The sequence below is a fragment of the Puntigrus tetrazona genome, unplaced genomic scaffold (assembly GCF_018831695.1).
Source record: "Puntigrus tetrazona isolate hp1 unplaced genomic scaffold, ASM1883169v1 S000000148, whole genome shotgun sequence".
Taxonomy (NCBI): domain Eukaryota; kingdom Metazoa; phylum Chordata; class Actinopteri; order Cypriniformes; family Cyprinidae; genus Puntigrus; species Puntigrus tetrazona.
The window spans coordinates 2697501-2723394 of record NW_025047824.1 but is presented as its reverse complement, the minus strand read 5'-3'; the positions used below and the strand labels follow the sequence as shown (position 1 = coordinate 2723394).

General features: G+C 36.8%; 1 protein-coding gene across 4 annotated transcripts in view; it reads right to left on the bottom strand.

Moving 5' to 3' along the window:
• The window catches only part of LOC122332704 (cadherin-11), a 63107-nt gene extending 39868 nt beyond the window's left edge, over window positions 1-23239 (bottom strand). For 2 of the 4 annotated variants that reach the window (XM_043230076.1, XM_043230079.1), the window contains exons 1-2: window positions 22908-23012; window positions 8060-9069 (exon numbers count right to left, since the gene is read on the bottom strand). In XM_043230076.1, coding sequence (XP_043086011.1) covers window positions 8060-8821 — 762 coding nt within the window. In that variant the 5' untranslated portion in view covers window positions 8822-9069; window positions 22908-23012. Of the gene's footprint in view, window positions 1-8059; window positions 9070-11029; window positions 11178-22907; window positions 23013-23112 lie in introns of those variants that run through there. The other 2 variants (XM_043230077.1, XM_043230078.1) reach the window with 2 other exon arrangements.
• Between the last annotated feature and the right edge of the window lie 2655 nt (window positions 23240-25894).

Genomic DNA, 25894 nt, shown 5'->3' with positions numbered 1-25894 from the left:
TTTTGATGATGCTAAAATTAATCCGATCAGTGACTCAAAATCCGTCGTATGATCCGAATGAGTTTTGTGATCCGTTGTACTACTACCTGTCTGACTGCTAACTGTAAAGTCTGGTGGAGGAGGGATGCTGGTATGGGTCTGTTTTGCAAGGGTTTTACTTCCACAGAAGGCAAATATTAATTCTTCAGCATAGCAGGACATATTGAACAATGCTTTGTAGGAACAGTTTGGGAAAGGCTCTTTTCTTTTCCAGCATGGTTGTGCCCCAGTGCACAATGAAAGGTCCATAAAGACATGGTTGGATGAGTTTGACAAACTTTACTGGCCAGCAGTGATTCCTGACCTCAACCCCATCGAACACCTTTGGGATGAACTGGAATGGAGATAGTGAGACAGGCTTTCTCATCCAACATCAGACCTCACACATTCCCACAGAAACACTCGAGGAATCTTGAAAATCCTTCCCAGAAGAGCAGAAGATGTTAAAGCTGCAACTTTTTATATATAATATGCATTCGTTTTTACCTTATTTGTTTAACCACTCAAATGATTCCTTCAACGATTAATTTTTCCAAACCTCTAGATAGATCGATATTATTTAAAGCAGAATTCGTGAGCTCTGTACACTTCAAAAAGCGTAGAATGAATTTGCATTTTCATTCAAACCGACGCCAAAAGACCAAAAGGACCAAAAATGTCTCGTTTCGAGTCGCCTCTTTCATTTGAGAGACAATAACTTTATACGCGGTGCACTTTCAGATTTAAAACTTTGCAGGATGTTTTCGTTCACGTAGAGCTGTGTTACAAACTACACGAAATACAATTTTCGAAAATCCATAATAAGGGCATTTTAAACTTTGTGTAGTGTTTAGGTGCCCCGAGACTTGCGTCGGATGCTCTGGTAAATAAGCAGTCTACGAATTAGTCTAGTATTTTCCTTTTGTTTGCAAACAAAATAACGCTAACGTTAGCCAAATTCTATCTTGAGTTTGTGCAGCACCATTTTAATTTCACCTATCAACGAGGATGTCGGAACGTGACATGATTGATAAGCACAAACCGCTGACAATCGAGAGCCATTGTAAGACATATTTCATACAAAGTGATGTCACGCAGCTTGCGTTGGCTTTTACCCAAAATCTCGATGGGGTCGTATCATACAATCTGACAAGCAACAGCTGTAACGGACAGAAAACAATCACGCAGTCCTCCGTGTTTCATTTCGGGAAGATTGGAGCTTCTGTAATATATTTACAAACCCGTTGACAGGAGTCCCAAACCCGACAAACTGACAAATGTTCTCTGAAATTCAGGGAATTCATCCTTGAATTCCTATGAGTGCGGAGCCAAAGACAAATTCAGCCGCCAGTGATGTGAAGTGGGAAAGATTTACACTTCCTGCAGTCAGAGAGACTTCCTGTCCTGAGGGGGTCACACAGGAGGCACGCTTGGTTGATTTTGGGAGGCAATAAAGCAAACATTGCTGTGTGTCAGACGAGGAAAAGAGCGCGGCATCAAAGAGCAGCTTAGAGGAGCCTCTCTTTCACTCCCTCTGTCTCTCTCTCTCTGTGGTGAGCTACATGAAGCCGCGGGCTGAGCGGTCTGCGTTCACGCGTGTGTGAGTTCCAGAACACAGCATGACCATGATGTCAAAGCACATTCACTGCCTATTACTCTAACCGGTCAAACACACACACACACACACACAAACACAGACGTGCACTTATTTATTTTACTGCTTTGGTCTTATTGTGCTCAACTCAAATCAAAAAAGCACCATACTATATTTTTACCCTGTTGACCAGGTCGCATTACAAACTTTTTGACCTGCATTTTCAGATGGAACGGAATGAATGGAAATAATAGATTACACACTTTAACTTGAATGCAACATTTGTTTGTGTTCTTCCTTTTATTATTTCAATTTTAAAGCTTTAACAACAGAAACAGAAACAAAAAAAGATGCCAGTTATGGTGGTAAAATAAAATGTTAATATTAAATTATTTAATAAAAAATGCAATAAATAAATAAATGTATTAATTACTGAATGATAGAATCACTGAGTAACTGAAATATTTATTTTCGTCTTTTTATTTTATTCTTTATTGCAAAGGAAAGGTGCCAGAGATTTAACATTAAAAAAAAAAAGCAAACAAACAACAAAATAATAAATAAATTACTATTTAACTAATAAATGACTGATTAATTAATGAATTAATGTAATAATTAAAATCTTTTTAGTTCACATTAAAAATAAACAAAAATAACATTGATATAATAATGATTACAATATATAATATATATAATATAATAATATATTATAATAATTTATATATTTATATAATAGTAAAATAATAAAAATATTGCAAATAAATTGTAATAATTACTGAATATCGATTAATCATCATTTATTAAAAATGGGTAAAAAATGTAAAAAAATTTGCGAAACTAGAGGTGCAATAGAATTTTAAAAATCTATGAAAAAAAAATGTATGCTATCATTGGCAACTTTGCATTAAAATAAAATAATATATAATAAAATAATTTATTTTTGTTAAAGCATAATTAAAAACTCAATGCACAAATGCACAGAAACGCATTCACTACAGGAACAGACATATACATCACACACACACACACACACGCACATTTTCGGGGACTCTATCACACTGCTTACAGACAGTGTGTCGAATCTGACCACATGCTAAGAGGGGCTTCAGCTCTGCTCATGGTCCAGTGATGGGCAGGTTTACTGCCTACACTTAAATTAAGACCCTCGGCTTAACACACACACACACACACACACACACAGCAAAGAGCTGCCAAAAGCTTCCAAAAATGCCAGGCCTGAGTAAACATGTTGCGATAAACCCACCACTACAGCTCAGGACCACCAGAACCATCTCTAGCTTTCCCCGCTCAGTAATAATGCATGCTAAGTGACAACTGGACGCCCATAAACTAACTACTGACAGCAGGCTGACAAGAACGCACGCTGACAAGAACTTCAGCGCTAGCAGTCAGACTTATAATCTCGGATGGGTTCAGAATTGCACAATGACACAGTGCTATTTTCTCAGTGCAGAGAAAGATGACCTATTACACGTGCGGTATACAGGCGCTAAACCTAATGCAGTGCTCAACTTTCCATTCACGCGAAACACACCGCGACTAGTCAAACTAGCAACTGCGATGACCGGAGAAACTGTGAGAAGACTCTGAGATTCGCAAGAGAAGGCCAAGACAGTGGGGAGTGTGAGCAAAAAGAAACATCACAAACTGCTGCCCACGTCTGCTCAAGCGCTGGCTCGTCCAGACTTTCCAGCCCTCTTTCCCATTCCGTGCGAAACGATCACAAGCTCTTATTCTGCGTTGTTGGGTGACATGTTGTCAGCAGCTAAAGCGCTATGATTTTACCGCGGGTACAGGGTGTTATTAGGCATGACGTGAAGCAGCGGCAACAGCAATTTGATGAAAGGCACCAAAGTAGACTAGAACTGAAATTTTATGGAATAAAAACAACTTTCCTCCAAATCATATACTGCATTATTCTAATCTTATGTTATTGTCAAGCAACGTAGTAACTACGTCGGCAGCTGCAGTGTAAATGAAATTAAATCTACATGCTGTATTGTGTGGCTAGTACACCACTGACAAGAAAAACACTCACTGCTCCCGGCTGGAAACTTTAGCAGGTTTAATAAACAATATATATGAAAAGATTGGTATTTAAAATTAAAGAAACATGGGGATTCAAGTGTTTCAATTAATGTACAGTATAAAAAGCAAACAGTAAGAGAAGCACACTGTTTTGGTTGCTAAAACGAAAACTGTTCAGAATAATCTGTGTAAACCAGAATTTTGTGTCCGGGTTTACTTTCGTATTGTGACGTACTTCTGCCTAGAAATACTACGGCAACAGACGGGGGAAGTGGTATTTAATTACGGTTAAATCACGGTTGCGCTTAGCAAATTACGTACAATCAAAAAAAAGAGTTATTGGAACAAACAAAGAAATAAAAGCAGATTAAATATAGGCGTGGCGTTTCCGAAAGGGAGAGTGCTACGCGAAAACCTCGGATTAAAGAGACTCCGCCCATTTTGAAAATGCGACCTATAGCAGAGGAATTACATATTGTGCCGTTAATGATGTCATACTTGCGCCCAAGCAGCCATTTTAGAGGGTTTTCATTTTTGGGGTATATATTGGAGGTAAACTATTTTATTTATTAATTAATTAATTAATTTATTTATTTTTGGGAATTGACTTGCACGGATGAATTGTTCACCGCAAAAATGGCAATGTAAGCTTACAAAATAAAGATAGCCAATTTTGATTTAATGAACTGAAATAAACCTGAAACTAAACATAAATATAAAAAAAAAGAAAATCACAAAACAACCCTTCAAATAAGGTTAAATTCATTCAGCTCCAAAGGTGATTTCTTGTAAGGCTCACTTCAAATATAAAAAGTGACGATGCTTTTTAAAGGTTATAAAGTGCAACTGTGTGAAATTAAAAAAAAATTGTTCAACGTTTCACATGCAAACTCTCTGTAAGTAGTCTGGGCTTTATCAAATCAAACAAAAAAATGTTACTGAAAAAAACTCATCCAGCCTGCAATGCAAGTTTTGTTTTGAACTGAAATGCGCACATAGTGGAATGAAAGAAGAAAATGCAGCTTTTTGCTTCACACAGTGCTATTATAAACTTTAGCTGTGTAAATTACTTTTGATGTATTTATCAGCTGTTTGGACTCTCATTCTGACGGCACCCATTCACAGCAAGTGATGCAACGCCGCATTTCTCCAAATCTGTTCAGAATCAAACTCATCTACATCATAAATAGCCCGAGGGTGAGTAAATGTTCAGCAGATCCTCATTTTTGTGTCGAGAATTTCTTTTAGCAAGTCGCACAATCAAAAGAAAGTCAGTTTTGTAGGGCGGCATTGTCTAGATTAACTAGTGCAGCAGAAGTACTTAATTTGAGACACCATCTTTAACCTCAATCCCTATTTCCGCATCCCATTTTCTTCGTTTTTTTTTTCACCTCCTCTCAAATCTGTTATATAAATCTCCTAATCATCCTCTCTAAGACTTGTGCTTTAATTGCTTCACTGCAGTCATCTGTACACTAAAATGTTTCACTGTGGGAATGAAATGAATCCAATACGCAAAAAAACAAAACAAAACAAATTTAGAGACACAAAAGAGGAGATGGTAAAAAAAGAATGAAATTTGGGAAATGATCTCTGATGAGTTCCCCAGCAGGAAAAGCCCCTCCCCGCTTCTCATTTTCTTTCATCCACACTGCTGTACACTTTTCTCCTTGATCTATCCGTTTCTCCCTCTTTTTGATTCTCCAGTGTCCACATTTGTTCTTTCAGAAACACCACGTGCATTTCCCTCCTACGCGCGATTCCTTCGCTAATGAGTTCAAATGAGGCGAAATGCACACGTCGCACGAAACACCTCACACACATATGTGCACACGACTTCTCAATAATGAATACAGACCTTGAGGTCCTTGGGAAAATGAAATATTGAATAGTTGCTTCCAATATGCATGTCTACGCTTTGAGGATATTGTAACATCTAAATGGGCCTAAGTGTTAGTAGAACAAAGGCTGTGATGGGTATGAATCACTTGAAGGTGACAGTCAAGGTGTCGTTTTCTGAATGACACAGAACAATTAGAGTTAAAAGGTTTGGAGTCTGTATGGCTTGGCTTAAATGTTTTTTAAAGATGTAACTTGGGGTAAATCACTATAAGGGCAGTAAAATCAGTAACAGTGTGAAATATTGTTAATATTTTAAATCACTGTTGTACTTCACAATGTACTTTATTACACTTTTCAGCATTGTTACTCCTTCTGAAATCAAACTAATATGCTGATATGTTGAAAGCAGTTGGTGTTTTAAAGGTCAATTTACAGTTTACAGTTATGGTAGTATTAGTACAGTAGTATATAGTTTTGAAAGGTAGTATTTTTTATTATTAGCCATTTAGTGGTAATTATTTATTTTTTATTTTTATTATTTTAAAAATGGGCTAAAGAATGCAATTTCCTGCCCTGTGTAGGTGTTTTTTTATTAGCATTATTTAAAGGAAGTTGTATGAGTATGCTGGTCAATTGGTAAGAGGTAAAGACCATTTCTAGAAGCTTCTTTTTTTCTTTTTTTTTTGCACAAAAATATAAATTGGAATTCTGGCTAAGAGGCGGTAGTGTCATTTCTAGGATATTTTCAATGTGGGATGATAATGTGAAGATAAATCTATGTTCTCACTAGTGTCAGGCAACAAAAGTGGAGTCACTGTGATTCGCTACTGCTAATCGATTGCAACTGGTAGAGAAGGTAAGAAGTTTCCAGAAGGAAAACGTCTACAGATATGCTTGCTTACCGACTAACCTCAAAGCCAACAGAAACAGACTAGACTCTCATTTTGAATTCATGAGGTCCCTTCCTGAACTGCAACATCTAACCCAGCCTATTTGTCACGTTAAACAACCCACGATTCAATAGCTTCACTACAAATCCGATAGGAAAGTTCCCAGTTCATACATCAATGCCAGCGCTCGTGTCAGGCCTCGCTTTTCACCTCGCAGCACCGTAACGGTCAAGTTCGGCTTTGTCTCCGAGACGGTTGCCCTCCATTCAGCCAGAACTGATTCACAATGCGCTTCTCTGGATCGCGCACAGGTAAACGGCACGTCGTGATGAACAACAACACTGACAACAGCATGTCCTGGCCCATCGGATAAACATTTACTCGGATACAGTGTCAGCACAGTGACAGGCAGAGAAGCGGATGCAACATTTATGAGGTGCGCTCTCTGGATCTCGTGTTGGTTTAGTGCCAGACTCTTTAAAGCCTTGTGTTCTGTATAAGCAGCTGGCAAACTTACTCAGTGTGAATCGCAGCTAATGCGATCCATCCAGTGCAGCTCATTACCGCAGAGCGTGTGCGAGCATCTGGGTTTTTTAGTGCATGCCTTTGTCTGTGCATGTGTTTCTAAATGTGACCAGCGAGCATGTAATTGCATTTCACAGTCTTTTTTTTCTGGCGACATCTAATAATTACTGTCCAAGTCCCACGTTTAATAAACTCAGAGGTAATGCAATAGGCTTGATTTATTTATAAAAGAACCTTCCAAATGGACCCTGTAAGCAACCCGCTTAGCAATGAGGAGAGTGTGGGCTTAAAACTTTTTGAAGAATTCAATATAGCCTTAAAGGAATAAACATTCTGTAACTAAAAGTTTGGGAAAACTAGAGTCTATAGTGTCTGTAGATTAAAAAATAATTATATATATATATATATATATATATATATATATATATATATATATATATATATATATATATATAAATAAATAATCTTGTTTTCTTATTAGAATTTTAAATAATTGTTTTCAAATTTTAAAATACAATTATTCCTGTGATGCAAAGCTTATTTTCAAAAATTAATTTCAGAATTATTTTCAGAAAAGGCATTATATATATATATTTATATATTTATATATATATATATATATATATATATATATATATATATATATATATATATATATATATATATATATATAAATTATTCCAAACGTTAGACCAGTAGTGCATGTTCTTTTTTTTTATCTTGCATTTTTTTTTTTGCCCACAAAATACATTTGAAGACACTGTGTATGAACAATAACAAACATTTCTCAAAATATCTTCTTTTGTTTTCCACAGAAGACACAAGGATACATGAATGAATCAGTAAATGACAGAAGTATAGTTTTTTAAAGATAACAATTTCCTGATCTTATTGTAAATTTGTCAATGCGCATCATTCCAGAGAATATGCATCTGTAATCTGTTCTATTACAGTTTCAACCAAAAGCTCTCCTGAAAAGTATGTTCTTTTCCATCTTATATAACCAAGCCATTTTATTTTATATATATCTTGTTTCACTCAATACCTTGGATTACAGAAGTAAAATGAGCTGCAAGATATGTTAAATTATTTTAATTAGCATGCAAGCTTAAACCATGAATTATATGAATGTTCACCTTACCCGTCCAATCAGCACCGGTTCTGGTCCACTATATTCCTCAATCACAAAAAACTGGTTCCAGATCCAGCTTCTTCGGTTGCGGGTTTGCGAAGGCATCGCTTCCAAATTCGGTCCAGTTTTGGTCCCGTGGAAATCACCACTGTCTGATGCCTGGTTGCCCATCATTACAGTTTGCACTTCCTGTCCGCTGCTATTTATCCCAGACGGAGTCTTGAGAAACACCACGCTGGCATCCGACAGGCCTTCCAGAGTGGATCTGTCAGTTTTAGTCTCCTCTACTGCAGGAGTTCCATCTTGATATTTTCTAGATTTTTGGGAGTCCGGAATAAGAGTTGATAGCGTTGTCTTTGTGATTTCAGGGATATCTTTGGATTCGGGTTGATAATTATTCACATTACGCGGCGTAGTATGTGCGTTCACACTTGCGCCAGAAAGCGTAACTGGAGTCACTCTGATTTCAAATTCGGATTTTGCCGTTTCTTCAATCTGTGCGTGATGCAGTCCTGATAAAAACTCTCTTTTGTCTTTGTTGCTTTTCGGTGAAATCGCCAAATTATCCTCATTTTTCTTTGCCACACTTGGTGTTCCTGCTGTGCTGGCAAATGGCATCTCACTTTGCCTTTCCTCCACGTCTAGATGCTCCACCCGACTTTCTTTCCTTGAGGTATCCTCACTCTTCCATCTTTTTAGTCGAGCACTGCTTCCCCCGAGCTCTGAGCACATGAACAGAAAGAGCAATGCAGCCCAGATACGGCCACTCATCGTGCCTCACTTCGTTATTAGTCACAATGTTTGCCACAGGGGGAAGAACAATAAGATCGACCTTCACTCACGCTCTGTCTTGCTGTGTGGGCGGCTGCTCCATTCATCTCCTCTTCCTAATTCCTTATTCTTCATGAGTCTCAGTGGTCATTTAGCATCTTATCCACTTATTTTGGATTATTTTTCTCTCTTTAGGTCTGGTTAAACACAAAGGGCGATTCCCATGGTTTGGGTTTGATCAGGCAAACCTGTTCAGAGAGATAAGAGGATGAAAATCAGTGCTGATCGTGAGTAAACGTAATTGGGATTTGCGGTTGGGATTACTGGAAAAATAGCACAGTTTCAATTAGGTAACGGTTTGGGTCTCTGCAGAGAATCGTGGGTACAGAAATGTGCATGACTGGCAAGGGTTCATAAAACTTTTAATCGCTTAAAATCTGGGACTGCTCCAAAGAAGTCCTCCAAAGCTGAGTGGTTAAAAAAAAAAGCGGTTAGTTTCTATTTCTCATCCAAAATAAGGTAAATGAGTCTTTTAGAGCAAAGATTCAAATTGGAAATGAAAAAAAATTACTCTCATTACTGTTTTTGCCTTGTAAAAAGTACTTTTTACAGTACGTTTTAACTTATTTTTAGAAAAATCATGATATCTTCAAGCCTTATAGTCAAGTTATAACTCCTACAAGCAATCATGCATCTGATATTTGCTATACAGTATAGCACGTATATTGCTTTATGCATGTATACTGACATATATCCAACTTTATAATAAAGAGGCGATAATATATTTCTTTCTTTATGAGGAGAAAGAAATCAGGCTTCACATGAATTGTACTGTATGAAAACAACAGCTGTGCAAAAGTACATTTCGCATTAGCTGCTATTTCTGCAATAATATAAAGAATCACGACAATAAACAACACATATACTGTGTATCGCTTTAAATCTAATACTTCACTTAAGCATATGCCTCACATTAAAAGTGGAATGAACAAAAGCAGGTAGCTACTCCAGTCTAAACATGTTCAACATAAATGACTTGCACCTCTCCTGCAACATTTTTATCGCAATATTCCTTAAACTGCTCTTGGCCATCTCACAAACTTTATGTTCATGAAATGTAATTACTGGCATGAATTTTAGTTGGCTAAGCACTTTGAAACAGTCAATCACTTGGGTCTTGAAAATGTGTTGATTTGTGTGATTGAGCATTTTACAGGGCTGTTTCTAACTGTACGGACGAGGTTATTGCCATCCATATTAAGGCTACAGTTCAACCATTTTACATTCTGGCACCAAACCATATCCTCATTCACTTACGCGGCGTACTTCTAGAGGAACATAGAGGCTCTAAACTGAAAACAACTTGAGCGTTTCAACAAGCAATATCTTTAAACAAGGCTATTTGTGAAAAAACTGTCCTTTTAAAAAGTATTTTATAATAATATAGCTGCACAACCGCTGTCCTTTACTACAAAGCATTTTACTATTTAAATCTTTAAATCTTAAAATTGTGAAAAAGACTTATACTTTAGCGTACATTTAACTTGATATGGAAATTATATTTTTAAGCGCAAACTGAACGTAATGTTTACATTCAATTACACTTAAAAAGTTAAATATATTATTATATAATCGTGTATGCCATGTTATTTGTAAATACACATTCGTAAAAATTAAAATGTATTTAAAATATGTTAACCCCTAATACAATATCAGATAACAGACTACAAAGATGAAAAAAAGTAAAAATTGCGAGTTTATTACATGCAATTTTGACATTTTTTCATGCAATTGCGACTATATTTTGCAACCAAATTTTGCAACCAAAACTGTACTCAGAATTGTGAATATCTCAGAATTTTATAATTCTGAGATATGACTTTATAACTTGCTATTGCGAGTTTATATCACGCTATTCTGACTTAGCAATTGTGAGTTAATTTCTCAGGATTGCACATTTCTATCACTCCATTCTGACTTAATGACTTGCAATTGTAAGTTTACATCAACTCGACTACAACTCGGAAATTTTGAGTTTATTTCTCAGAATTATGTCTGACTTCATAGGAAAAATCGATCAGATTTGTGAGATAAAAAATTTTTGTGCACATTTAATATAATTAAGCCCCCTTCTTTTCACACAGGTAATATTTTGTGGCTTTATAGCATCTATAATGTTCCATTTTTACTGGATCTGATGCCTCTTACCTGTGCTGGTAAACTGTGACTTTTTTGCTTTCTCTGAAATGTTGTTGTGGCCTAAACAGTCAGACAGTTTTCCCTAAACAGATTAAGAGCAGGAGAGAAAGTGTTGTCCTGAACCAGCCAACCCTGCAGCTCTCCTCACACATTTAGACAGCCAACTCAGATGCCCTGCGAGACAGAAGATGGCACACTTTTAGCGAATGTAATCTTATGTAGCTAAATTTAAGAGCTGTTATTTTGCCCTTTTCCTTGATTATCTAATGAGTTTGAACTTATTACACACACACACACAAAGACTTGGCTAAATCCATCCTCAAATGTCTCGCTTAAAGTACTTAGCGTTTTTCGAAAAACAATACGGTCGTGTTGAACTCGGTGCATCTCTCAAGAGACCGCGGCGGTGTAAGTAATCTCTGATCAGTGATTCAGACGGAAACCTCAAATGTCAGCTTTCACAATCCTGACCGGCTTGGAGCTCAGGCTAGTTGGGGAGCTGAGACTCGGGCTACATCCAAACTTTCAATTATCAGAGTTGTGTGACTCTTGAACCTCGATGTTTGTACAGAAGTGGCATTTTGTAATTGTATTTCTTTACAACTGGGAGCTACCCACAGAAAAGTCAAGATGAAAACTAACTTTGAAAAACTAGTTTTTAAGATTTATGAAAGAAAATACATGCGGTGCAAATGTTTATTGCTTATTCGGTGCTCAGGTCGACCTAGTGATCTGAATGAATCATCAAACCCATCATGTTTCTTTGGAGCTCTGTATAGCTCTAGTTTGTTGAGATCTTTTATTTAGTATTACACTTGTATCCTCAGTTGTTTATATTTATTGCCATTCACTAGAGGTTAAATATAAATTATGTACAGAGTACGTATATTGTCTCTCATTTGCTCATCTCTATGAGAATATACAGTGTACAGGAATTATTTGGGTTCTCACTTCTTTTTTATCATTGTTGAAAACAGTTGAAAAGATTCTGTGGTATGAATGAAAAGATCAAAAGAACAGCAAGTATTTGAAATATATATATGTGTGTGTGTGTGTGTGTGTGTGTGTGTGTGTGTGTGTGTGTGTGTGTGTGTGTGTGTATGTATTGTCACTTTTTGCCAATTTAAAGAATGCTTGCTGAATAAAACGCTTGTCTTTTTTAAACAATTGCAGTTCGTCACGATTTCAACAAAGTGCCCCTATTATGGGTTATAAAAGATTCATATTTTGGTTTTGGGAGTCCCCGACAACAGGTTGACCTGCATGCAAGGTCAAAAAACATTTTCTTATTATAGGCATTTAATTTTGTTATTGCCCGCCCACTTGTTGGTCTTTTTGCAATGGTCTGAATGAAAATGCAAATTCCTTTTCCACCACTAGGTGCCGGTTTTAAAGCAATAAAAGCTTTACGTGAAATCGACCAATCATAAATGGTTTGCATAAATGAGTCGTTAAACTAATAATTTGGGAGTCTTTGAGAAAATAATGATGCAGAGTCGACTCGTTCTTTTAAGAGACAATAACGGTGCACTTTCAGATTTAAAACTTTGGGGGATGTTTTCATTCGCTTTTCAACATTTATAACTTTTCTTGAGCATCAGATGAGCATATAAGAATGATTACTGAAGGATCATGGGACACTGAAGACTGGAGTAATGACGCTTTAAATTCAGCTTTGCTTTGAAAAAAATTATTTGAATTTGTAATACCACGCAATATTACTGTATTTCGTTTTTTTTTTTTTTTTTTTTTTTTTAATGCAGCATTAGTTAGAAATAAACGTGTGCGTGTAGGGGGATTGTTAAGACAGTCATGCCTGGAGCTCAACCCAAAACTTTGTTACAGACCCTCTTCTCAGGAGGAATATTAAGACAGAACCTAGTGCAAGACAAGCACATTAGCCCTTGACTAAGATTGGTTTTCGATCGCAGCGAATTGCCATTTAGTTGAAACTCTGCAATGTCCGAGATGAGAGAACCTTTTGCACCAAGCCGCCGCATCACCGCGGGAGTCCACGGCACCCCTGCAAAACACATTAACTTTAATTTATTCTGAATCGCTTCCCGACTGAATACAACATATGCGATATGTACAGTACAAATCCCTGTGACAGTCTTGCTTGCCCTGGGTCTTTGTTCACATCGAAGGAGCTTGTACCTTCAGCCATGAAACGCATCATTAATAGAAAGCAATAAAGTCGCTGTACGGGCCGCCGCCTCCCCGGCTGTGGATCAATATTGTTTCCACACATCAGCGGCTGTGACAGCAACTGTATCGCGGGAGAAAGTAATAGAGACAGGTGGAAGCGAGTGGGCTGAACACGGCTGTAATGGAACGTCAAGGCCAAACTTATGCAACTGAGTCCAATTAATCAGCAGCCTTTGATGGACGTGACAGTAAACAAGCGAATAAAGATCAGAACAAACTGACCTATGTGTTTTTTTCCTAGACGCTGTGTGTCCGGTGTAATGCTGAGAAACGAGAGTTCAGGTCAGGTCATTTGTGCTGCATTTCTTCTCAAGCACATCCCAGCTTATATTCCAGCTCTCGATCAAATCAAGCCTTTTACACCAATTCGGCTCTAGTACTTTGCCATATTTCCGCTTTAATATATGTCAATATTTTTCCATTCATGTACCATTCAAGTATTTCAGCATTCAGCGTTATTTGGAAAAAGAATTCGCCATATTACAGCATGAACTCGTATGAAGTATTTTACTGTCTTCCAGCTTCACCACACCTCGGGTGTTTTACCAAATTTCAGCTTTGCGCCATCTGATGTATTTTAACGTATTCCAGCTTTGAAACATCATATTCAGGCTTTACCACATACCGCATTTTTGCCATTATGCCAACTTTTCTACTTCCAGCATTTTACCATATTCTAGCTTCACCTCACCTCAAGTATTTTACCAAATTTCAGCTTTGCAACATATATTTTATCATATTCCAGCTTCTGAATATTTACCAGATTCAGGTTTCACTATATGTGACACTCCAGCTTTAATCTAAAAATATCTACATTTTTAACAATAATGACTTAAGTATCTGACCACATTTTCTCCTTTCTAAGCCTCTTGTATTTTTACCATATTCTGGCTTTCCTACGCGTATTTTTCCAAAAATCCGTCTTTTCTACAATTCAAGTAAGTTACCGTATTCAAGCTTTACTACATCAAATATTCCACTATATTTATTCCTTAACCTACAAAATCTTAAATATTTATCCACATCTAAGCTTTACGACAACAAAAGCACGCCTCGCTACTAACAGTACTTTTTACTTGCGTAATTGAGAGGAATTCATCAACGGCCTTTGACGGAAGTGACAAAGAACAAACGAATAAAGCTTGTGACAAACTGTTTTTTCTTGTCACCGTGTTTCCAGTTTATGCTTCCTGAGCAACAGGGAATTGTGTCAGTCTCTCTGAGCTGATAATATTGTTTCTGACTGTCAGAGGTTGCTTTGTATTCATGCGCGCGGCACCGGTTATAAGGCTTTTTTACGTGCCAGCGAATTCTTTATAGGAGGTAGCGTTTTATGATTAACATGAGACCTGAATCGCATTTCCCACTGTTCACTCCAAGAGGCCCTAAACACCAAAAAATCCATGTTAACTCTAAGATTCTTCCCTCTAAAGTGTTGCTCTACTGGGCCGAAAATTCAATGCGGTCCTTGTCATGGGTCCAAATTGGATCTACTGACTTAGGACCCCCCAGGCCAAGCGTTGAACTATCAGAAACATCTCCTTGAGCTGATAAATTGAAGCTATAAACGGTATAATTAATTCCTGTGTTCTGCACCCATACATTTAACGATCCGAAGTTCGTTAGCATTAGAGTCAGGTCCCAGCCATTGATCTTTTGAGCCCCAAGGCATGATGGAGCCTGTCACCAACGTAACGAGACTTAAGAACTATAATTACCAGGCATTTCTCTTCCTCGATCCTCCATCACATATCTCTCATCCATCCATCTTATCGTTTTCGTGCAATAACACTCTTAAACGAGATACTATTTTTTAAAACTGATACAAACTAGAAAATATTGAGAAATAGACAACGCCACTTAAAAGTTTGGGTCTGTAATATTCTAAAAAAAATAAATAAATAAAAAATGGAAAGTTAAGGAAGAATGGATTAAACTTATAACTGATAAGTGATGGTAAAGACATTTATAACGTTACAAAAGATTCTATTTCAAATAAATGCCGTTCATGTGACACTGTAATTAATAAACTACTTTTTAAAATATATCCAAACAGTTATTTTACCGTTTTATGTTTATTCTAACATTTACGGCAGACTTTGCGAGCATAAGAAACATCTTTAAAAAATAATCTTATAAAACACCAAATTTTTAAAAGTAATGTTTTACTGTTAATCTTTCATCACATTCTGAACATACCGTGTCATCTAGAAAGTTAAAGAGTTGCTTTTACATTGGTTAACAAATTTTATGTGCAGTGAATCGCTTGCAGTCCGTTTTATTAACACGCTTAATAATTTAGCATTATCTTTACAGATCAATTCTGTATTACCAATGCGCTGACTGTCAGTACGGTTACCAGCTCACTTGATCAAAAGCAAACTCGTCATTATTATGCTGAGCAGATATTACAGCTCTTTTTACATATAATATGCACGGCTTCCCTGATGCACAAGACCTTCGTGAACATCTTCTGATTGTGACTTAAACATGCATCTTATTCTAACTTAATATGCACGCTCTAAAAATGCAAAATGTAAACACAGCTGTTTCGTGATGCGCTGAAAATATCGATCTTCCTGATCCCCATCATGATTTCCGAATCAGCAAATGGTGCGAGTTTGAATTGGGACTATTTGTTTTGTCTGACCAATGGCAGACAGGGAGAAATTATACCTCCATTTAGTGGGAGCCAAGGGTTCAGAGTTTGTCTGATCATCATCCCATCAGTCCGTTCGGGACAGTGCTAAAACTACATCACTATCAATGCCTAGTTATGAAATATGTGCCTATTTGCTTGCACTATTTGTTTGTATATTCAGCACTCATTTTTGTAGATAATTTGGAGATAATTTTTCACTGGAGGACTCATATGTGACCCTAAACCACAAAACCAGCCTTTAGTTGCTTTGGTATACTTGTAGCATTAGTTAAAAATACATTGCATGGGTCAGAATTATCTTAAGATCATGTTCCATGAAAACATTTTTAAATGCTTTTTAAATAAAACAATAGTAATATGCAACTTTAGAGGTGATTTTCTCAGTATTTAGGGGTTTTTTGTTGCACCATTAGATTCCAGATTTTCAAATAGTTGACAAATATTGTCCTATCATAACAAACCATACATCAATGGAATGACTTTTGCGACCACATACTTCAGCTGAAAGTAATGCTTTGATGTTAAAAAAAAAGCTTAAAGGAACACTCTACACTTTTTTTGGAAATGGGCTCGTTCTCCAACTCTCCACAGTTAGTAAGTTTGAGAGTGTTTGAATCCATTCGGCCAATCCCGGGTCTGGCGATAGCACCTTTAGCACATCTTAGCATAGTTTCAATGAATCCGTAGATCAACGACCAGTAGCATCGCGTTCAAAAATGAACAAAAACGTTCAATATTTTTCCTATTTAAAACCTGACTCTTTTGCAGTTACATTGTGAACTAAGTCTGGTGGAAAATGTAAAGTTATGTGTCTCTAGTTCGATATGATTAAGAACTATACTCTCATTCCAGCACATCCTGGGGACTATTTTTACTATATGCTGGTGCGGCAGCATATATCCTTGATTATTACGTCTGAATGGGAGTATAGTTCCTAGTGATATCGGCCTTGAAAATAAATGCTTACATTCCACACGGGCTTACTATTTGATGTAACTACAGAACAGTCAAGTTTTAAATATCTAAACTTTGTTTATTTTTGCACGCGATGCTACCGGTCTAATTGGATTCAATGATCTATGCTAAGCTAAGCTAAAAGTGCTATCGTCAGACCCGGGGAATCGGCTGAATGGACTCCAAATGGTAAAATTCAACTTTTTAACTCTGGGGGGGTTGGAGAATGAGCCTATTTCCAAAAAAAGTGTAGCGTTCCTTTAACGATAAAGGCTTACAAGCTTACATTCACTGCAGAGGATCCACTAGTGAGCAAATAATGCAACGTTTAAATGACATCTAGGACTAACTGCAAATTTAATTCACTAAAACGACATATAGGATGCTAGTAGTGTTGTATACAAATATATAAATATGATGAAAAGGAGTGCATTGCTTAAGCCATGTTTACTTCATTGTTGCTGATTTCTACTTTCTAATAAAACCTTCTCGCACCGGTGTAGGTGTCTCACATTTAAAGGTATTTGTATTAACGCCACAACAAAATGAAAGCGCGCCCTTGGAACTCTGAAATATACACACACACAGCACTTTTTTCAAATCCTTTTTAGTATCCTACACTTTTCCAGGTCTCTACACCACAACACAATTATAACTTGCTCAATAGCTCACTAAGCCTCATTCATTAAAATGGAAATGAGGAACAGGCCAGCCCTCTGAGTGTGTACAGCTGCCTTTTATTGATCCAAACTGGAGTGTTTACCAAAGAGATGAAAAAAAAAGACAACAAATTTTCGTTTATTCTATAATTCACCACATAAGGGAGCCCAGTAAGTATTCTGAGCTTCCGATCATAAAACTTTGACTTACTCAACGGCTCAATCCGTGTTTTCTATTCTTTCCCCCTTTCTCGACCCATTTTCAGAGCCCTTTTCAAAGGTATAAAAATGGGGAATAATGTCATCTCTCCTAGAGCTGCTTTTAGGATCACATTAACACTTGCTCATCAATATTAACAGCAAACTTTCCTTTCCAAATGTATCCTTCCTTCTCATCTCATCGCATGCCCCTTCTGATCCACTTCAGTTTCGCTGAGGCCTAAACCCCTTTCCCCAACCCATTAAACTCACTTTGGCTCTGGTTATATTTGAAAGAGCACCATGCTGCTCTTACTATTCCTGCAGTATATAATTTTGCGGTATGCAAACAGCCTAAATGCACTGCATTCCCGAACGACCTACAACGTTTGCCAAAATGTGCATTATACAACAAGAACACATTTGCAGAATAGAAATAATGCAATGCATTAAAGCAACGCAATGCTACAAGTTCACCCCAAAAAAAAGAAAAAAAAGCTGAAAATTTACTCACGATCAGACCATCCAAGAGTTTGATTCATTCAAACGGATTTGGAGAAAGTTACCATTACGTCACTTGCTCACCAATGGATCCTGTACAGCGAATGGGTGCCGTCACCATATCTCAAATCACAATAATCCACAAGTAAGTCCATCAATTAACATCTTGTCATTTGAAAAGCTGCATGTTTTAAGAAACAAATCTATCATTAAAGAAATTGAACTTCAATTTCAAACGTCAATTATGGCTAAAATATGACTCCATAATCCATAATAACAAATAAAGCACATCCCCTGTTGTACTCTCACATAACCATCCACCCACATATTTGTTTAGAAATATTTTGGACTATTTCCACTTATAAACAGAGCTTGATCTTTGCATATTTATCTCCTGATTCAGAACAGAGGAGTAATTTTTTTCACTGAAGAAAGCAATATTAGGAATAGAGGACTATTTTAGTCAGAAGCCATAGCCTGAAGTTAAAACACATTAATGACAGATTGGTTTCTTACAAACATACTTCGCAAAACTAAATGATGGATTGGAGTCATGTGGATTACTTGTGGGTTATCATGATGTTTTTATCAGCTGCTTGGACTCTTATTCTGACGGCACCCATTCACTGAAGAGGAGCCGTTGGTGAGCAAGTGATGCAATTTCTCTGTTCCGATGAAGAAACAGCCTTATCCACATCTCGGATGAGGCTGAGGGTGAGTAAGTGTTTAGCTAATTATTTAGCTAACTTGTTCCTGACAGATCCGAAGACAAACATTGGGGAAAAAAACGACATAAAGTGCATTTGAAGTGGATCAAAAAGGTTAATCAAATTTTTCCTAATACAGGAGCGCATTTTGATTTCATATTTTATTTAAACTTTGATAAAAGGCTGAAATACTTGAAATCTTGACTGATATATATATATATATATATATATATATATATATACACACATGTGCAAAAACTAGAACCCATAGACCAGAATATATCACAGAGACTTGAGGGTGGGCTCTTTTGACTTCGACAAGCAAGCAATCACCTAGCAACCATCCAGAACACCCCAGAGGCTGCATAGCAACAAGTAAATTAAAAAACACTCAAAACACCAGAGCAAAGCATTGAAATCAACATGACCGCGCTTATACGAACAGGAAACAGCTTTTTAATATGTCAAAAGTTTTAATGTATCTCATTCTGAACGTAGCCTCTGTTTGAGGTTGCTTTAAAACGTCTCTGATGTTTAATGCACGATTTTAAACTTTCAAACAGCAAAAGTGAAGAGGTTTGCTTTGGAAATGCTTAACTAACAAAGTGTAAGGTAAATGATGCAGCACTACCTCAAAACAGCACTTTTCACTGACAGTCGGTATGAATATCATTCTGTCTGTAGACTAAATGATCAAAAACAAACTTAGCATTATCATGGAGAGTAGATATTAGAGCTCTGTTCATTTGGGATACGCTCAGCTTCTCTGGTGCGCAAGACCTTCTGAAAAAAGTCTTTTGAATTTGATTTAATATGTAATACGCAAACTGTTTTAAGAGGTTACTGCTGTTGTGAGCCAAGGTTAAAAAGAAGCTTTCATAGAACAAAAAAAAAATACATAATGCTTAAAATTTTTAAAACCATCCTAGTATTAAGCGATTTGTAGGTTGATTTCCCTGTCGAAACGCTAAAAACCTGTTCAAAAAATTGTCGAAAAAATATTAGATTCTTGTTTTGAAGTGTAACTAAACAGTAAGATTTGTTTTTATTATTTTGTAATTTAAAAATGAATGCATTAATAGAGTTATATAATATAATATAATATAATATATAATAATAATATAATGTAATATTTTTTAAATACAATTATATTAGAATGCTTAATAAAAAATACATAATAATATAATTTTAAATAAAAATGTCGTTAAAAAATTCCACTGTCGAAATTATAACATTTAAAAATTAACGCGTCAATACAGTTCAAACTTGTGAATATTAATGTATTAAAAATTTTATAGATTTTAAAAATGAAAGATAATATAAAATTAAACACAAATAATAAATATTAAATAAGACAGCTACGGAAGTGCTCAAATGTTAGTTAAAGTGCACGTTAGAAAGAGTGAGAGGTTTATGAATATTTGTGATTCATACAGGCTCAGATGGGTAATGATGAATGGTCACTGCATCTCAAATGGCAAATCGCTGTTCCAGTCTCACTTCACTGGACTCAAACACAGCCGCCAGTAAAAATAACCCGCGAGCTTGTCAGCGGACGCACACATATTGCATGCGCGAGATTCGGAGAATGTTAAAGCCTTAAATGGCTGACCCACAAAAGGCACTGGAAACCAAACTGGCTTCGGTTATCTCGATGCAGATCTGTGCTCCTGCCCGCAAAAACGGAGCCGAATGGCAGCTTCCACCCTTAACAGGCAGACTGGGACTGATAATTTGCAGAACATTTGTTGAACAAATTTGTTCTTTAATGAACAAGCAGTAGCACACACACACACACACACGCGAGTACACACACCCTGACCGGGCAAGGGTGTAATTACAGTGAGTTGTTGCAGTAATCTTGCTTTAATGCTCACACTGATGCATGGAATCCATTAAGAGAGACAAACTAAAGACTAGAAATCAGAGAGAAGCCAAAATGCTTCCCTATAAATGCCAGTTTCCCAGGTTTGAGCTGTCATAAAGCTCATTATTTTCCTGCAACAAGTACAGTAAGCCATATCAGAGTCTACTCACATGCACAAATATCACCAACAAAATTCCTTCATACAACAGCATTGTGCATGAGCACGGTAATCATACAGCACAGAAATATCGGAATATCGGTACCATCATTGTAATATAGAAATAATACAGTTGTAATTTATAAATAATAATAATATATATTTTTTATGTTTCATATAATAAGTGTTATTAATTATTTACTAACAGTTGCTATTAATAATTGTGTTTTATATTTTTAATTAATGATAGTAATTTGTAGGCCTATTCATTATTTAAATTTACTATGAACAATATTTAATTACCATATTGATGAAATCAAAACAATTGGAACAAATTGTTCAGTCCTAAGCACAGCAAGCCTTGAATTTATTTAAAAATAATTTTAATAAATTCTATTTAAATATATATATATATATATATATATATATATATATATATATATATATATATATATATTTGGAACAAATTGTTCAGTCCTAAGCACAGCAAACCTTAAATTTATTAAAAATATTTTATAAAATTTTAATAAATTCTATTTTATATATATATATATATATATATATATATATATATATATATATATATATATATATATATATATATATATATATATATCTTTTATTTATAATCAACTTTTAAACTGTAATCACATTTTTTTATTTGCCTATTGATTATCGAATAATGAAACCATACTTTTGTACTGCCACATTTGTTTTTTAAATTCACATAAAAGGCTGCTTTTTAGTTACCTTGCTGTCTGCTATCCTACATAAAATGGAACGCATCTGTTTTGGAATATACATGAAATTCGACTTCGGTTGAGGATAAATGAAATATAACTATATTTGCAACGCTACACGCGCGCATAAAAATGTAAAACAATACTCAATAGAAATTCTTTCATCTTGGTTTTCACCGCTTCATTCCCGCATTCTGGGATTGCCAAATAAAGATGCATACAATGTTGGCTTAAAATCGCTCAAAGGAGGTGTCTTTTGAAACAGACTTCACGTCTGGAAGGTTCTTATGATGCGGCCCACGTATGCAGCTCGCTAGGTTTTGGAAAAGAGCCCCAGACTTCTGATGACCTCACATATTCTTCAATTGTTACAACATCAAACCGTTTATAATTACCACGTCCTAATCTACATTTTAGATTTCATACATTTCCTGGTCGATTTATAAATCTTCCAAGAAGCCCTAAGAAATCATTTTTAAGACATCCGTGAGGATATATTCAAAAGGTAATTCTGTATTTAAGTCCACTTTCATAAATGCTTATTTTCCCAAACAACGATTTTGAATGTTTATCTTAAATTAAACTGTTTTTTTTCTCCTCCAAGGAGTAAACTGTCACACCTAGAATATATTGCACGCAATTCATTATCCAAAACAAAGGTTCAGTGTTTTTCGTTTTAGCAGGTTCATGCTCGGTTTCATAATTGCTTGTGGACCAACTACAAACAGCCTATTCTAAAAAAAATAACAATAACGCCAATGCTTACAGTGTGGCACTACACCCTGCCACGCATCAAGGTGAAAAAAAGCTTAAGTTCAATATCTGTTCAAAGATGTGACAACTTGCCCCGGTGTCTCCACCGCCGTAGCATGCACGCGCGCACAGATGTTCGCCGCAATAACGGAGACAATCAGAGCAGCTGGTGAGGTTGCAGGTTCAAACCCCACAAGCCTTGATGAACTATCCACTATTGTTCCTGAACCGCTTCATGAATCACGGAGCACGAGCGCGTGTCTTTGATCAAGACAGTTAACCCCAGGTCTTTCTAAGGGGACTCGATCTGTAAAAAGTGACCTGAAGATACCGAACGCGACTGGAGCGGCTAATTAGTAAATGAGCAGCCTATAGTGCGCGGCGAGTCCGTGCGCTCCGGTAACCGGTCACCGGTGCGCGCGGTTCCATCTGTCAGACATTCAGCCGAAGCGAAAGCAAAAGATCTATTTCCCAAACGTACCCACATGAAAACGCGTCCAACCCGCGCGCGTCAGCGAGCATCTGTCCTTTTTTTCCCGGCACATGTCTAGCATGGAAGCACCGCAAGTGCCTGTAGATACCCAGCGCGCGTTTCCGCTTTAATAAGTTTGATCGCGCTGATGATATACAGATGCTTCTAGCCTATTGCGTGCGTCCCGCCGCTCACAAAAAACGCTAGATCTTACCTAAAAGAGGGCTTATTTGAAGTGACAGCTGGAGAGTCCCGTGTCTTGTGTTGGTGAAGGTCTGAGAGACAGACGCACGCACATTGAGAAGCTCGCGCCGCTCTCTCTCTCTCTCTCTCTCTCTCTCGCGCGCGCGCGCGCGCGTTCTCTCTCTCACGCATCACTATACGGCGAAGAGACCTGCGCGCGCGCACTTCAAATGAAATTAAGCCCTTTTCTTACATTTCTGAGAGGGCATGGGCATTTCAGTTAATAGTTAACATATATAGGGATGGTACGCGAGGGATATTGTTAGCTACCTGTGTTTAAAATTTATTAGGTGCAGCCTACGTGCCAGTATATTCAACCGTTCATAATCGCAAAATAAATAAGTTTTGCAACGCTGACCGGGCGCCTGAAACATACATTATTCTGCTTATTACACAACCAACAGAATTCAGCTATATAAAATATAGATTTTGGCTAGAGAACCTATGCTAGCTACAGAACACCATTCTAATATTTTTTTTTATTTTTATCCGGCTCTCCGTATAGCGGATATGTCGATTTCCCAATGTTTTGTTTTTATTCAAATAAAAATTTGTTTTCAGCGTCAAAAGGTAATACTTCGGTCCCCTTGACATTTTTCTTGTCAGAGGATAACAGTTAGATGGCGCCAAATAGCTGTTGAAACTTCTCGCGTAGCTATTCCACGTTCTTGTAGATAGGTTTCCCGGATGTAACAATTTTTATGTTGACAGATACGTTGCATATTGATAAAATTGATTTTAAAAAAATTAGCTGTTCCGTACATTGTTGCGATCAAATTATATAATGGTAATATATGTCAAAATATTTGAACTATCATTTTGTTGTTTACAGTAAAACAGATTCTGTCTTCGAAGACTGGGGTAAGAATGGCAGAAACAAAACAAAACACAGGAAAATAATACACTAGCCAATACGAATACATCATACAGCGTATTCTACCTATTGTATTGGACATATGCGTGGAATAACAACTTTTGAACAACAAAAAAAGTAAAAATCCACATATATTATAAGGTAATTCCTGCTTTTACCAGCTTTGATCTGTTGGTGATGTAAACAAATCCACACTAGAGACCTGAATGATATAAGGGTGGACTTGGCCCACTAAGCAACCGCCCCAAACACCTTAGCAACCGCATAACAATTCCCTGGCAACCACCCACAAATGCAGCGAGGGTACTGTAAAGCACCACTCACGCGTTTTTGAGGAAATGTCTACGTACTCGTCCACAAATGATCTGGATGCAGTAGTGTTTTAACACACACACATACACACACACACACACACACACACACACACACACACACACACACACACACACACACACACACACACACACAGCATTTATTCCAGTAGAAGAACAGGAACGGATACACATTTATAATCATGGATCTTAATCTTGCCCTAAAATTTAACCGCCTTGAAATTTAAAGTCTACGAAATGCTAAAATTCACAAACACACACAGTTTAGGATCTTTTATGTAACACAGCGACAAAAAAAGTATATATCTATAGATATATATATCTATATAGATATATATATATATATATATATATATATATATATATATATATATATATATATATATATATATATATATATATATATATATATATATATATATATATATATATATAGATATACTTTTTATTTATTATTATTATTTCTATATTTTTCTTTGAGTTAGAAGAAAGTTTTTTATATAGTTAAATTATATATATATATATATATATATATATATATATATATATATATATATTTATTTACAGCTGTAATGCAGCATAAATATTTAATGTTTCACATGCATAATCTTGCATAATGCTGCTCAGTTTTGTTGAAGTTTCATAGCCTTGAAATTTAAACTCTGTTATTAACACTCAGGCCGTTTTACGCACCTTAACATAAAACCACATCCTAATCTTCATTAGTGTCCCGCCTCTGTCCCGCCATAATGCTCCTCGAACGGTTCTCAGCAGTAATTTAAACACGAGAAAGAGCCTTCTATGTGGAGATCTTACAGAGCCATAAATGTTTAATATGTTGCTTGCGTATTCTCGATGTCGCTCTTTTTGTGTTTAGCCAAAATTGAAGCGTAATTGCCTTTTAATTGCCCAGAAGTTTATAATCTGTCAGAGGGTTTTGCTCGGGAGTTTCGGCGCAGTACATCAAAAAAACTTTGCGCGGAAAAGTTTCCAGTATTGCCTAATAATCTACTTGTAATCCCCTATATATACATAATGATGAATGCGTGCCATGCAAACCGTGACCCAGGTTCGTAAATGGGTTCCCACGTGACCCACAATACATCGCTGTCAGCTCGTTTCCCAGCGAGTGTAATTTCAGCAGGGATCCAACTCCAATCTGTTTATTTCTAATTTTACCGTATACATAGAATAACAATGACTGGGAGAATATTTGCCTCGCGCGCAGCCCCAATAACCGGAGAAGATGAATGCGCGGCGTAGTACTTTCATACCTGCGAGTCTGTGTGTGTGCGTTCATTACAACGCCCCAGTTTAGCTGCCTCCCCTCCTCTGCCGTTGATGGTATCTTATTGTTACCAGGTGGCTGCCAGTGACAGGAGCGTTGAAAAACTGCTGACAATAAGCCGCGGCTCAAAGGAAAGCGCGAAAAAGGAGGACGCGCGAGCGGCGTGGCTCTTCCTCGCGGAGGCGCAGGGGGCGAGGAAACCGCGTTAAGAAGGGAAAGGAACGAGTTCCCCGGGGAAGCGTTCCAGCGAGCTCCCGCG